General features: G+C 38.2%; 1 protein-coding gene across 4 annotated transcripts in view; it reads right to left on the bottom strand.

Annotated features, from left to right (window-relative positions):
• The window catches only part of pcbp4 (poly(rC) binding protein 4), a 68,747-nt gene that overhangs the window by 10,890 nt on the left and 41,521 nt on the right, over positions 1 to 16,336 (bottom strand). For 3 of the 4 annotated variants that reach the window (XM_066698293.1, XM_066698294.1, XM_066698287.1), the window contains exons 6-13: positions 15,600 to 15,731; positions 14,710 to 14,838; positions 12,346 to 12,420; positions 10,691 to 10,762; positions 7,544 to 7,585; positions 7,050 to 7,128; positions 6,039 to 6,091; positions 1,547 to 1,716 (exon numbers count right to left, since the gene is read on the bottom strand). In XM_066698293.1, coding sequence (XP_066554390.1) covers positions 1,547 to 1,716; positions 6,039 to 6,091; positions 7,050 to 7,128; positions 7,544 to 7,585; positions 10,691 to 10,762; positions 12,346 to 12,420; positions 14,710 to 14,838; positions 15,600 to 15,731 — 752 coding nt within the window. The remainder of the gene's footprint in view (positions 1 to 1,546; positions 1,717 to 6,038; positions 6,092 to 7,049; positions 7,129 to 7,543; positions 7,586 to 10,690; positions 10,763 to 12,345; positions 12,421 to 14,709; positions 14,839 to 15,599; positions 15,732 to 16,336) is intronic. The other variant, XM_066698289.1, reaches the window with a different exon arrangement.

Genomic DNA, 16,336 nt, shown 5'->3' with positions numbered 1-16,336 from the left:
TCCAGTGCTTTTAATCTCTGTCTTAAACTGCTTTATTGTGAATTCAGTGTGGAAGTCTTGGCACAGTGTTTTCCAATGCATTCTTTCACTGGCAAGATAAAATGGCATTCAGTGTCTGTCTGGGGAGCCTTTTTCCTTTCCTTTTTTTATTTTTTTAAAGTGTTACAATTTTCCTCTTTCAGTTCATCACATCTGGTGGCAGACTTTCATAAATATAGCATTCAGGGCTCTGTGTGAATTGTTGTATACCTACAACACAAACCAGTCTCTCAGAACACTATCTGCTCTATTTGTCTTTCAGCAGAATTCACAAGGCGTGTTGATATAAACTTCTGGGGGGATACATCTAGCAGGAGATGATGAGTGCTCTGCAGTCTTGGAACATGATTAATCTTAAATACTGTCCGTTTGAAAACAATAGATTATTAATTGACTGACTGACTGGTGAGGTTATAATCATAATTTAGATAATTAACTGACTTAGTAAAACTGACCTGTTTTTGTGTTGCATTGTAGTTATTGCTCTGAAAGGGTAGACATGCAACAGGGGAATCAAATCTCTTTTTAACCTTTTCTCATTTAGGCAGGAGTTAAATTCAGTATTCCTCAGAGCTGAGAGATGGTTACATCTCTTACAATATTGCAAACAGATGCTACCAGATTCCTATTATAGATCTGGTAACAAGTGCACCTCATTCCTGACCTCTGTGCTCTTTGCTAGTCAGAGATGGTTTCTCTGCCAATCAAAGCTTCAAAGCTGTATGCTGGTTTTGTGTTGTTGCCTGACGTCTGTTGTGTGGATGAACTAAAAACCTTTTAAAACCTTCTGGTTTGTATTTGACCATTTGACAAGCACGAGTGTGGCTTCAATGGAAAGTCAAATGTTTTATATCAAGCGGTTTATGCAGTTTAGTGATTCCATTCAAATAATTTAATCATTCTTAAAGGGCTTGCTACAAAGGTAGAAAAACAATGGATTCTCGACAATAGGGGGAAAACTTTCATTGTTACAAAGTGGACTCAAATTAACCATTAATAATAGGTAGTCTTTAGAAATGTTATTTGTATATGTCTTCTGATAACATATGTTTTTAATAAAGTGCATTAAAGGCATGACTCTGCTAGGTTGTCTTTAAGGAGAATTTACTGGAGCTCACATTTGAGGCCACCTGTTCGAAGGTAGAATGACTAATTGGATTGTTCGAAAATCTAAAAAGCATAATGGAAAGCACGACCTGTACTTTGAGGGATGTGTGATGCGTTAAGTGTTTTTGAATCATATAAATGCTTTGTTTTTTAAAAATATTAATTTCTTAATTTTGAAAGTAATGTTTGGCATGAAAATGATTATGATTACCAAACATCTGTTGTATCAAGGTTTTTGGATCCCTGGGTACTAACACCTTTTATGCATATATTCCTATGTTGAAAGACTAATATTTGCTTAACTCATTGCTAATTAAAATGTGTTAAGCTGTGCTTAAGGGACACTTTTCATCATGTGGAGGGAGGGAGCTCTGAGTGCAGGTGTGGTGCCGTGGCTTACCATGAGGTGATGAGGTACTGTGCCAGATTGATGCTGATGGGCGAGCCGGTGATGGTGACGTGCCGATCGCTCGTCCCGTCCAGCTGGCTGCCGATCTTAATCTGCGCCCCTGACACCTGCCTGATCTCGTTAATCTTGGTGCCTTGCCGTCCGATGATCGAGCCGATCAGCTGGAAAGAAAGCGGAAAAATGAAGATCTCTGACTGTAACGCTAACATAAATCTGTGCAAAATGTAAATGAAAAATAACTTGAGATTTCTTGTTTGATATTCACATTCTATTGGTAAGCTCAAGTTGGTGCAACATGTAGAGGCCTGATTTCTTAAGCGTCTTACATCCATTCCGTCCAAGCCATCCATTTCAAATCTAATTCAAGACTCTGTGCCCTCCACCAACACTGGCTCTGGCTTCCTCTCTGATCTGCTGAGCTGGCACTTTTACGACAGCTCCACTGTGGAACTCTTCTCCTGTTATGATAAGCGAGTGCCTCATCTTCTCTTTAGTCAAATATAAACTGGCAGCATCCCTTTGTATTTCTCTTAGCATTTTCTATTTACAAATAATCATGATTAAAATCACCATCACCATCAGCTCATATCGACCCACTGCTGCATCAAGGCCTCCCCAAGATGTTACCACCCCCATGATATATAATAAATAATATGGTATTTTGTGGGAATGCCAGACATTTATGGTACTTCCAACTGATTCATTGCTAACTTTCAGCTGACTGCTGTGCATTAGGGTACCTCACGGAATAGGAAACCCTTTGTTCCGTGCTAATAAAGACATTATATTCTAGAGTGTAGGGTGTGTTTCTGTTTTGAGAGACTTGTTCACAAGATGAACAATCATCACGTGATTTGCCTCAATACTCTGTAACCCGATTCAGTTCTCTTTCAGGGCCTGCTAATACTCCATTTCCAATCCCTGGTCATTTTCAATTCCTCTATGTTCAGTAAATGAGCCAAGAAAGTGCCCATTTGCTTCTCATCTATCTATGTGGCTAAGTGGCTATTGATTTTCAAAGCTGGACAACCTTTGCAAAGTATCATTTCCTGAAGAGGGCTTGGAAAATTATTCTCTACTGGTTAATGAAGAACATCATGGTGAATATGATCGCTTAAATTGATTTGGTAATGGCTGTCAATTTAGTTTTTTCTTTTTTTTCTTTTTCCAGTTGGATTTGTGCACTGGGTGATTAGGGCTGTGCACGTCATGATATAATGAACTTATGTTATCCTTTTATTAAAATCTCATCCCTTAGTCAGTAAACTGAATTAAATATATATAAAAAAGTACTTGGTATTTACCTCTACCATATATTGAGACTAAATGTAATATTTTGTTTCATATATAACTTTGAATTATACTTCTTATTTAATACCAAATGAAATGGAACCCAATGTATGGAAATAACATAACATGAATTGCATTAATTGGTTTTCCAGAAGACATTTTTATACTATTGTCATATTTACATTTATATATTTAGTTTTAGCTGACAGTGTATAACCATAACTCTATGTACTAAATCACAGCTTTTCTGGAAGTTTAAGTACAATTAAATACATTTAAAATGAACAGAGCTAGAAATGAGCGTCCTATTGCACAGCCACAAGATCTGTTACAGATTACAAACCGAAAACATACACTGATAAAGCAAAGTATGTAAAACACCGATAACATCATCGTTATTATAAAGTGTGGCAGCATGGGTGTCCATGTTGGCTGTGAATCTTATTGTTTTATATTACTGCAAAGGCATATTATAACACACAGGCCAACAACTGCATGTAGGAACTAGACTGCGGTGTATCTTAATAGCACAGTCCATCAGTGGTAATGGGTGTTTGCTTGTATTACTAACCCCGCAGGATTTGTCTAAACCCTAGACAGGTGGCTAACATGCCACTGTCTCCCCCTGGCTCTTGTTTTAGCCCCCAACTCTTTTGCTCTGTGATCCAAAGGGAAGTTAATGTCTGTCGTAGACCAATCTAGAGCTCGGCAGAAAGCCTGAACTCCCGACACCGCATGAGCCTGGAGTCGGCACAGGGTAGTGGTGATCGGCCACATCTACAGACGTGTTGGCAGCTCGGCATGCCTGTGAAGGACAGATCCCTTTTGTTGTCCTCCCCATCGCTGCCCTGCGCTGCGTTGTACCCGGGGGCTGGGGAGAGCATTCCTTTCCACAGGAGTCACACGCTGCACAGCGCCTGATTCGTCACACTGGCAGTGGCGTGGGGGGCTATTAATGGAATTGCGCCTGTTAGGAACTGGCAGCCATGCAAGCAAAACGGGGCAGAAGAGGAGGCCCGAATGAAGCATTGTTCTACAGATCACATTTTCCACTTTAATTTTATGGGGTCTCTCCAGTGATCTTTTTTAATATACTTTTTTTTTAATCTCACTTCCCCTTTAGTAATTAAACAATAAAGGACACTCACAGGGATTTTCTTTTCTTCTCTCTCTCTCTCTTATTTTGAAAGGCTATTTCTACTCTATTTGCTGTGATTCCCTACTTTAGTTGTTATGTGAAAATGTCTACTGGCCCCTCCACCACTGATTGTTCTGCTAAAGGCTTTCTATGACTTAAGTCTGTGATTTTTATTTATTTTTAGTTTTGTTTCCTAGTTGCCACCCAGCCGTCATCAGCCTTGCATGCTGGATGGTCACATCAGCACAGCTCTGATGGAATCTTACTGTTTGTATTTCATTCTGTCAATTACCGAACCGAACCCAGCAGCTTCCCTACATAGAAAGCAATTTTCTAATGGTATTTTGATATTTTTGGAGACATTTCTGTTACAGCTTGATACTAATTCTGCAAAGTTGCAAAATCAGAAAGTGTTAAAAACCTTAGTTACTGAGTGCAAAGAATTCCCACTTCTTTCTCTAAACTGCCACCGGAGACAGTGGTGTACTGTATGTCTTTCCTACCTTTCGGTGTTTAGATCCCCTCAAACAGGAATGCACATGCAGTGCTTGATAAAGGTTGAGGGTCTCTCTCTCCAGGGATCAGAAAACAATTATGACTGTTTGTGATTGTATAAATTGGATATTTGCAGATGGTGGAAAAAAAAACAACCTAGAAAACCTGACAGGAGTAACTGGGTAAATGGAGGCTGACCATAACCAGAAGCTAGGGACATAGCCAGGCAGATGAATCTGTTCTAGAAGAGCGTCAGTGATCTCGGCCACCTGGGGAATCTGGGTAGCCACATTTTGAAAATATCCAAAGCATTCCAGACCATTCTTAAAGCAGCAGAGCATAGTGTTTGAAGAGGGCTGTTGAAAGTCTCTCTGCATATTTATTTACGTGGCTCTTTTGACAGCATGCGGTACCGAGTATGTCAGACATCACCGAGGCATCCAAGCAAGCCCCATGGGATCAGTGAGAGACAGAGCAGTATGATGAGAAGACAGGGCAGTGAGGCGGGCGGGGAGTGGAACGCTGGTCTGTAGTGCCAGATGTCCTTGGTGAAGGAGTCAGACTTTAGATTTGAAAATTGGGTACAGATCTGAAGTTATTCCCTACTTTTTAAAACACGGAAATTATATATATTTTTTTAAATGTCAATATTTTAAAATATTTGTAGAACTGTAGTGGAAAGATGTGAGCGGAATATGCAGGCCAGTGACTGAAGTCATACCCAAATCTAACAATTCATGTTTATGTAGTGAACAGAGGATGACAGCAATTGATGACTAATCTGAATCTGAAGTCTGATGCTGTTATTGGTACAGACTCTGGTGATTTTACAACTCAGTCTAATCTGGCATCTGTATTTGTAAACCTGCATATTTTGATATTGGATATTTAAATTATTTTACTCCTTCCAATTTCTGTTGTTTTTAAATGTCATAGCCCTCAGTTCACTGCCTTTCACATTTTGTGAATGTGTGACCGAAATATACAAAACTGTTACAGCAAACTGAACCACTTTCCAGATTTTATACAGGCAGAAACCAAGTTTGTCAATTAAAATACAGGCTACCTCAGACTGACTTGCTATTTATTTTCTTTTTTTAATTATTTATTTTTGGTTACCACATTCAGCAATAAATTGCTGCTGAGTAACTTAACTATTTCCATATTAGATAAGGGGTTGGGGGTGATTATCTTCAGATTTCTGTAAAGGGACATGCAAAATCACACACTATTTAGTCCTATTCAGATTCAGAACTGTTTAAAGGGGGATTTTGTCTTTTATGAATACAATTGATTGCCAGGAAATATTCTCTGGTTAAATTGGATCCCTCAAAAAGGTGACGTGGTTAAACCTGGGAATTAGTTGAGCTGGATTGGCTGAATCACCTATATTTTTTTTTCACTTTTCATTTTGCAATTCTGAAAATCAATACAGCACATTGACCTGGAGCATGTCTAATTGATTATAAGAATCTGTGTGAAATTTGCTTGTAATGTTAATTTAAACATTCCTTATCAATGGTAACTTGAACCTTTTGTATTGTAGACCTTGAAACTTACATCATTTGGAATGAGGAGCTCCTGGGATGTTGTCTGAGAACTGGATTCCATTCCTAAAGAGAGAAGTGAGATCAATTATTAAATGTTTGGAGGAATATTTTATTCCTTGCATTCTGAATTCGTGGAAGAGTTCTATGTCTACTACTAATGAACTAAATTTCCATATGCATCTATGTACTTACTATAGGAATACAAAAATGTATAAATGGTAACATTTATAAAGACTAAAAAAAATATCTGTGCATTGTTATCCTCTCTGCATTGAAAACCATAGAAATCATTTCTTATTTCTGCCCTTATTTCACCTTCAACTTTATCTTCCTTTGCCAGATCAGTTGACTTATAATAAATAATTTTGTATGATGGAATTGGTTGCTTACGTGACCAGATCATATTACAACTGTATTAAATTCCCTCTGTTGTCTTCCTGTTCAGATGTGAATTGAATTTAACCTACTGCATGCATTTAAATCCTTACATGGGCTGCCCCCATCTTACCAAACTAATCCTTATTCCATATGTGCTAGCCTAGGACTGGGCTGTTAATAGTTCATTGGCTTCATGCATAAGCTTGTTTCTCTCTTCTGTTGTTAAAATGAGGTCGAGGAATTCACTTCCTGAGGCTGAGAATTAGATTAGTAAACTTAGTTATGTCCTGAAATGTATTGAAAACATCGGCTGTATTTGTAAGGTTAGTTTTACTTGTTAGGAGAAGTTGTATGGGATGCTTGTATGCAAAAACCTCTTATTTCATCTAATAATGTATTTAGTTCCACTCTTCCTCATGGAACTTAAATTTCAAAGAACATTTGAAAACATGTGTTGATGTGTGCAGAAGTTTTGACTATTTTTGAGGAGAACAAACATTTTGTATGTGTTTTGTGCTTGACTGATGGAGCTCTGGTCTTGCTGACTGTCAGCCTGTCATTTTGGTGCATCTCTCCAGGGGAATCTCCCCAGGAATCTGGTTCTCCCTTGTGGCTCTAGGCCGGGTGCCAGGCAGATACATACCAGGCAGGACTTGGGCGGCTGTCTGGCCCATGGGACCCATAGCGCCCTGCTGCATCGACAGCTGGTGGAGCTTGGCCAACTACAACACAGACACAGACAGAGAGAACAAGATACACCCATCACTCCTCTACACAGCACCACAACAAAATAAAATACATGATCTGTATGGCAGGAGACTCAAAAGATTAAGATGTGTCCAAGTGTGGACTCTCTGGAGATGGACACTATGCATAAATCAGGAGGCTGCATTTGTAAAAACAATCATATAGTAAATCCCCCTGTACCATACTGTAAATCCGACAAACAAATCTAAATACCTACATATAGTGGTTAATGTAACTTTACAGGGACGGGTAAATATCTTGAGACAATTGAAAAACACAGTTGAATTAACCACCCAACTTCCTTTTAATAAGAGTAAAACATGTATTATTATAGTATGTTGTATGTTATGAAAGCATAATTTGCAGTCTCCCCAAGAAAGGTTCTCTTACCTCTGAATGTGGAATGGCATACTGGTTCTGAACGGAGTAGGCCTGGTAGGGAATGACACAAAAATAAGTACAAAACAATACATTTCCCCCTAAATAATAATAAAAAAAGGCTACAAGCATTCTCTCATGCAAGCACAGGTTATTAGCAAGTGCTGTATGAACTAAATATTCAGTCTGTTTGACATAAAATGGGATCATAGTGAAATGCATTGTTAATTTTTGTAGCCCTAATGTGTATCTACAATACTGCACTGCGAAAAATACAAGTCTTATCAAGTATATTTATCTTGTTTCCAGGCTAAAAAAAATCTAACCATCCTTAAAATAAGATACATTTCCTTAACAAGCAAGATAATAACACTTGTTTCTAAGAAAATATGCCTTGAATATGTTGTATTTTGTCTTGTTCCATTGGCAGATTTTTTCACTTATTTTAAGAATTTTTTGCTTGAAGTGTGTACAGTGTGTGTACAATCTTTTGATATTTAAAATGTATATTGTATACAGTTTGATATTTGGTTACCTGAAAAACATGTAAACAAGCCAATGCCAGTTTTTTATTTATTTTATTTTTCAACAAAAAGTCTTTAATCTGCAAAATACTAAACTGTTTTTGCTCAATCTGTTCTGCAGTGTTGCAGGACTGTGGTTTGTGTTGCAAAACTGATATCTTTAATTTATCAAGTAATTGTCCTATATATATATTTTTAATGTTGAAGTTAGTGATTTACTACTTTGTCATACACACTTCAGTATTTCAACATTGTGCTGTTGTAGAATCCACAAGTTTCCTTATGGCCAAGCAAATATCTACAGTATAAATGACAGGACCAGCTTGGATCTCGAAATGAGTGATTTAAAACAAATAATGTAATGTAACGAGAATGCTTATAAAAGAGACCAGCATTTCACTTATTGCATGCAGTTACTGCTTGATGTATATTTTACACGCTAATAGATTGTGTGAAAAGTCTGTTATTGTATACGAGTTGTAATCTCGTGCCAACTTCATGAAATGACCTCTCTTATACAATAAGACACACCGTTTCACACAACCCCTTCTCTCCTTCCATTTTTTTTTGTCATGGACTTGTAGTTGATGATCTGTGTTGTGTTTTCATGCTAGTTAAATGTAACAAAATTATTTATTTAAAATCAAACGTACATCCTGTGAAATTTGCACCACTAGCATTTAAGTATATTGAAACATCATTGTAACTGAAACAAAATAAAATCCTGATAACTCTATTCAGAGGATGACATTCATACATAAGAAAAGAGGTATAGGATATCTCATATGTGATTTATAATAGTTTCATGAACCTGACGTACTTCAAAGGTTCCTGCAAAACCACTGACTCCATGTCCATTTCCTTATAATTCCCCTTATACAAACTGCAAATTGGTATTATGTTATTAAGCAAAATGTGTGTTTCTCATGATGTTTTATATAGAAATATGTTAAGTCTACAACTTCTTCACTCTTGAAAAGTTTGTGTTGACCAGATCTGCAATCTGTATTTGTATGTTGTGTGCTCCCAGTTGTCTTTGAAGATTATTCTCTTAAAATTCCTAAACCGTGGCAGAACTAAACTGGTCAGATGTAACTGGTTTCCAGGAATATAGAATTCTTTGATAACAGCTGCTTGTAAACCTGCTTGTAAAGAATATATCCCATTTAGTTCCACATGGGCCATGTAACAGGAGGTTTATAAAAGCATTTATTTGGTTGTTAATTTTCACACAATACCTGACCAATTAGGCATCAAATCAAGAAGAATTAATGGATGCACAAAGAGAATGTCCTGTGAGTCTTTTATTGCTCTCATTATCTACCTAGATCTCCTTCATTCCTGATGAACATAACCAGCAGCTGTTGCCCTGCTAGGGAACATACAATGATGTGGTTTGGCTGAACTGATTTCTGTCTGAGGTCACCTAATATCCTCCTCAGCAGTGGTGGAGATTTTAATCACACACTTCCTTCCTGTGCAACTGGATAATGCAGTGTTCAATTAATCTGTTTGGGTAAATTAACAGGTACCAAAGCTTCAGTCTACATCTGGGTGACATTTAAGAGGAAGAAGGAGTAGGACATGTGGAATATGGAGGTTTGAGTGTAGGGTGAGTGGAAGGTGTAAAGACAAAAGACAGTTTGAGTGGTCTAACTGAGATAAATACCTTTTCCCTTACAGCAGGAGAAAAAGTGTTTTTCCCCAGTGTGGAGCTCATGATGTCTACTGAGTTACCTCTGATTCCAGCGCTTGCCCAATTCCCAACAGAGTTACTTTTCTCTACATCATCTGCTGCTGTAAGGGAGCTTCAGCATAAATGATACCCCCCGCCCCCATCTCTTCCTCTCAGCTCTGCTCTCTTTAATAATGTATAAAAGCATTAATCACCCCCTTCACAGAACCACTTAACACTATGTAATCTTTTCATCTCTCTCCAGTTCAGTATCTTCATTAGCAGGCTCTGCTTTCCCGCTGACAAGAGTCCATGCTTTCGCCAGATCGTACTTATCTTCAGTTCATTTTGGGATACACTTACACTTGTACACTTCAGGATGTGTGTCATAGAGTATTGCCTTGCTTTTGTTTGGTATGTTGTGTGCCTGTTAGCTAGCTATCTGATTAGGACTTACTCAGGATGGTAGTAATGCTGTTGTGACACTGTTGTTTCTCAGAAGAGACACTTGAATTATAATTGTGAGAATTTATTATCTTTTGGAGTTCTAAAGCGAATCTGAAGCTTCAAATCCTTAAAGGAGACTGTTTGGTTTTAGTAGAAAAAGGTTATTTTATTTTATCAAGCATTTGACATTGAAGCAGGTGAACAAGGTACTTAATTATAATAAAACATTTGAAATGGTTACTGAAAGAAGTTTGAGTATGATTTAAAGAAAAATAGCTCTGTAGTGATGCTCTGATCTGAGATTAAGACTTCCCCAAGTTATTTCTAACCCTGCAGTATTTTATGTAGAAACCCTGTTCCTCCCTGGCTCAAGGTTGTATGTAGCTGCAACATGCCAGAATTCATACAGAAGCTCCCTGGCCTACCCTTCCCACCCGTGTCTGTGCAGTAGAGGGAGGCCATTTTAAACCACCTGTGAGGTGGCTTTCCCTTCAGTTCAAAGATCATACTCACTTGTTGCAGCTCCAGACCGCCCTGAGCCATTGAGAAAAGTGGGTGTGACCCAAAATCAGAAGCTTCGAAAACCTTAAAATACACACAGACAGAACAGACAGACAAGAGCTTTCAGCTAATCCAAGCATTTCAGAGAGCAGAGATTCCAATTAAGTCACAAAACAGTTGCTTTCATTTTTCATACCCTTTTCCTTAATCCATTTTAAAAATATACTAATTATTACTGAAAACCGCTACATATAGGTATACAATGACATTTAAACATTTGCATCTATTTCTGCTCTTCAGTGGAAATGGAACAATGTTTCTTATTTGTTGATGTAAGACTCTGGTGCCTCAATGGGTTTTATATGAGTCTCTGCTGTTGTTTCTGCCAGGATTTTGGGATTAAGATCAGTCTTGAACAGGATTTATGTCACAATCGAGCCCTAATCAAACCCTGTGCTTTATTCCCAACACAATCTTCTCTTTCCATTCCGCCCTACGTGAAGGGGAGAGAGCTGGATTACTGCTGTCAGACACACTTTGCCATTTGTATTGAATTCCATCGCCATGGAGAACAGTCACAACTGAGACACTGGGCTAATCTGTGTCTGGGAGGCTAACGCTGTTTACAGCCTGTAGTGAGAGCCGTAGGGTGCACTGAGGTTATTGGAGGCACCCTATGGAGTATTGGGAGGACACCTTAAGTAGTGGTACAGAACCTTAGTGTGCTAGTGTTCATGGTGTCTTTTCTTCTGTTCTCAACTCTCAGGTACTTAGCTGAACCATTGTGACGACCAAACTGAACAGCTAAACTTTGGTTCTAGGCTGTGATAAAGTGGGGATGCAAAGAGACCTACAGAAATTGTAGGACTGCGGCTCCTTAAGTTATCGTGTGCCGCGATATTGTTCCCCACTTTCACCTAATTTGTTCGGAGTTCTATTTAAAAACGTCTGTTCACTTGGAATGTCATCTTAATATCATAAACAGAAATTTAAGCAGAAACAACATGCATAATGGAAAATGAATGGAGTAGGAATGTATATAATTTGTAAGATTTGATCTTGAGAAAAACATGAATAACCTGAGGCATGTAATGTTAAAATGCATGTGGTGTTTGCGGTAACTCTGAATTGGGTTTCAGAAGGCATGTATGTCTCTTGTTATCCTATCTTTCGAAAAGCATTTTAATAGATTTAAAGTTATATTACTAATACTGTACAAAGTCACAGAGCGACCATCTACAGAATTGAACTGTGATTCGCTGATTCCTTTCATATTGTACAAGCCTTGGTTGCTTTGTTTAAGTTTTTTGACTGACAGCACAATGTTAGGTATCTCTTCACGTTAATGTTCCCCAATCCAAAGAGTTTTCCCAGGACTGTGCACAGCAATTTACTGAGATTCTGAATACTGAATATTAATGTGATTTGATCACAACCCTAAAAGCATTGTACGCATGTGCTTAACCCCCATGTCTAATGAATATTAAACTACAATGAATATACATGATCAGACAGTATCCTCTGCCCTCCCAGACAATATTTGGCTTGCTTTTCTACAAAGCCAGGAGAGCCTGTTAGGAAAGAGGAAATGCTCCACTTTGTTCTCTCTCTGTTTAAATAATGGGGGCCATGGGAGCTCCTCAGGGCTGGTAGTCCTGCTGTCTTACCTGATTTCCAGAGAGGAGAACTGCTCCTGGGGCAGGACTGGGGCGGTATGGAATAGTGGCGCCCTTTGGAGGAGACTGTAGAAAGCCAAAAACACAGGGGGATCAAAAAGACAATAGAAAATGGCACAGTGGACAGCATTATGGTTCTGATTGTTCTTACCTAGTAGCTTACACAGGATATATACGAGTCTAAACAATTATTATTATCACATTTCTTAGCAGATGCCCTTATCCAGGTCGACAATTGTTACAATACATCACATTATTTTAACATACAATTACCCATTTATACAGCTGGGTTTTTACTGGAGCAATCTAGGTGCAGTACCTTGCTCGAGGGTACCACAGTGTCCCCCACCTGGGATTTAACCCACAACCCTCCACACAGGAATCCAGAGCCCTAATGTTGTAATTATTTTTTAGACCATATTACAAAAATAGAGTAAGAACATATTAAAACTGGATATTAACACATTTCAGAAAGGATCTATATTGTAATACACTACAGAAACATTCTGTCAGGGTAGGATGTCAATGACTCTTATGTTGGGTGAATTGGCATTTGCCAAACCTAAGTGAGATGCCTACATTTCCAGTAACATTAGCCTCTCATCCCAAAGTCTAATCTACGGGCTATATTTTAATGTTTTCTCAAAAGCCAATACAATATGACACAGAAACTTAATTCTCCCTGTAACTTTTTTTCTCCAGCGCCAAAATTCCTCCTCATTTTCGATTCCAAATAAACTCCAGCTAATCTTCCTAAATTGTTTACAAAAAAAGGTCTTAATTGTATTGATCTCCTCTTTTCTTGGATTTGCACCTTTTAAACCTCCATGGTTCCCATCTAGAAAATGGTGAGAAAATGTTGCTATGGAAGCCAGACCTTTTGAAGAAAGCCTCATTATTTCTTCAAAACAAAGCATTTTATTTGATCTAAAACAGAACTACAGGTGGGGGATTGACTCTGAACATACAGGAATAACATCTTTCTTTAATTATCTTGCATCAGAAGTAATAAAGAACAGACAGTAAACATGAAATACTGAGTAGAGAAATAAACCCCATCAGACAGTAGCATAAATATTTAAACTATGAAAATGTGAATACTATTCTGAATATTAGTTTAATAATCTGAATCCTGATGCTGTAATTCGAAAAACAGTGTATTTATTTAAAATGATGCCCCGATCTTTTCTCTTCATATTCACTTTATGACTAAATATTGACAGAATTACATGAACTGGTATATCAATCAGTAGAAGGGATAATGAAGTGGACTTCTAATAATATATTGTTTTTTCTTATGTTCTTTGCTTTATTGAAAATTAAAAAGAAACAAAATGCCGCAATGGGTCAGTTAAATTACTGTATTAAGGCAAATATTGTAAAACAAACTGAAATTGGTTTAGAAAGAATAGGTCTGTTGCAGGCGCACACATCTAAAAATAGCTCAGTATAAAACCTCAAATAAAACATTCTTAGAGCCAAATGGTAGCGAGAAGCCAGAACACTATTGAACTGAACTGAACTGGTTTATTTATCAAGTTCATGGGGCTTTAGTGTCTGCAAATAAAATGCATCTTTTGTGTGTTCAATTAAAGTGGCTTCATTGTATTACATTGCATAATTCACATCTTTAAACAGGTGGCTAGCACCAGTGGAGATGAATTCAAATTAAACTTCGCAGGCTGGATAAGAGTTCAGCATGGTATTTAAAGTTGTATTAAAGTCTGGAATTCTGTATCTGTGGCAACATTACTTGTAATGACATGAACTGCTAAATATTTCAAACTGATAGAGTTGAATTTGTATTATAGCCCATAACATGTTGGATCTCAATAATTTGTATTTTCATACTATGCCAAATGCTTTTTCATATCTTCAATAAACGGGAATGGAAGGGTTCATAACTATATACAGCTGTAGCTAAATTAATGCGCACCCTTCATTTGAAACAGTTTTTCAGTGGTTTATTTTGTTAAACAAATATTGTTGTTTAAATTATACTTATTTATCAATGCTATATTTTCAGAGGATGTTGAAGACTAAAGACCTCAGTTGATATGGGGGGCATATCAACATTTGACTGCTACTCTTGTCAGTTTTCTATACACTAGTTAAGGTTAGGATTTAGATGTATGGAAGAGTTATTGTTTTGTATTTTAATAATGATATCACAGTGCAATATCCTCACAGGAAGACTAGACCTGAAAAAGCATGAATCTTTTTATGCTTTTTGGACGTTACTATGAAGCTTGGAATATCATTTCTAGGTTTTGTTTTTCTTCTCGGGATTTAAACCACAGCAGTCCATCATCTTGTTTTGAGATTCCACTGAAAACAGAAGGTGAGGGTCCATACCTCCAAGATGACCGTGCAGATTAGCTTGACACACTGTATGATGGCCTCCTGGGCCCCAGATATCGTCACGCCTCGCTCTGTGGAATTGGGCAGTAAGTCTCCGGCTACCTGGACTTGCGCTCCTGTGCTCTGTTGCCAGTGAGGGTGGGGTGGGGAGAGAAACCTTCTGTTAGACGCCATCATTCATGTGAGGTCTTCTGAACACGACCCAGAATCTCTGTTTTTATTGTCTGCAAATAAAATCCCTTCTGTACAGTTGTTCAACACAGGGTAGCCAAATTAGAAGCAAATTAATTTAACTACTGTTGATTGCCAATCCAAATACGATTTCATGAGGGGATTGTTATTTCTGTGGTATTCCTCCTGTCTGAGATTGCTTAAATTAAAATGCTAGACTGGCAAGCTAGTTCAATTGGCATGGTCGTCTTCAGCATAGGAACCACTACTATATTATACACATTTAAATAGATATATATGCTTAGTTGTAAGGTCAGGGCTAGGGTTGGGATACTTAAATGTATTCCGCTGGATAACTATATATAGAACTGTGACTGACAGTGACACATAGCAAATGACTAAAAGAGATAAAGAGCTTTCAAAATGCTTTCCCTGGTGAACTAGTCCCTTTTCATATTATTAAAACTGCAGGGTTCTGTAAGGCCTTAAAATAAACAACTGGGTTTCAATTAGGTAATTAGGTTTTTATTCAAATAACCTGCTCTTGCCTTGGGCCACTCCCCCTCCCTGTTACTTGAAGCCCTGTATTACCAAGTACACAGTTTTAACATTCCAGTGCCATTGTGTAGTGTCTATGTAAAGAATGCCAGGGTAGGAAATCTGCAAGAGCGAATGGTTGTCTGAAAGCACAAGAGACAACCAACCGCACTGACCTCTCTGATCTCCTTGATCTTGGAGCCTCCCTTGCCTATGAGCGAGCCGCACTGGCTGGCAGGGATGACGAGACGCAGAGTGACAGGGGGCTTGCTGGTGACTGTTCCGTTGGCAACCAGTGTACTGAGGTCCTGAGGAAGAGGAGGGACCAGTGACAATGAGGCTGAATCAAAAACCACTAGGCTAAAAATAAACCATATGAGAAAATGTCTCATGCGTTCGGAGTTGACAAAATCAAGAACGAACTGAACTCTCCGAAAGATGCGTGTTGTGTGCTGCTGTTTAAGGGATGAAGGGTTGAGAGGAATCCATGGCTAGGGACTGGTGCACCTGTTAAACTGTAGTGGATTTCAGACTGTACTGATGCACTGCAAGTTGCTAACCCCAGGCTTGATACAGCTCTGGGAAAAAATAAGATTTCTGAACTTTGAGTGGTCTCTTATTTTCTATAGAGCTGTATATCAGACCAGAGGTGCTGATTTTTAACTTCCTTTGGATTAAAAAAAAAAAGTTGATTTTAGTACTCCATGACTCCAGAAAATGATCAAAGCTAACATTTATATTTTGGTTTAAATGTGTATCCTATCCAGACGGTGCACTCAAGTGTGGGTGTGTGTGTGGGTGTGTACACTTTTGTTTTTGCACTCCTGTCTTATGGTACCCATCTGAATCAGTATATTCCATATTCACATTGTACTGTCCCGTTACTCCTGTACTAGGGAGCAGGTTGTAAAGT

The sequence above is a fragment of the Amia ocellicauda genome, chromosome 3 (assembly GCF_036373705.1).
Source record: "Amia ocellicauda isolate fAmiCal2 chromosome 3, fAmiCal2.hap1, whole genome shotgun sequence".
NCBI lineage: Eukaryota > Metazoa > Chordata > Actinopteri > Amiiformes > Amiidae > Amia > Amia ocellicauda.
Note: the sequence above shows the minus strand (reverse complement) of the source record. Positions and strands in the feature narration are given on the sequence as shown.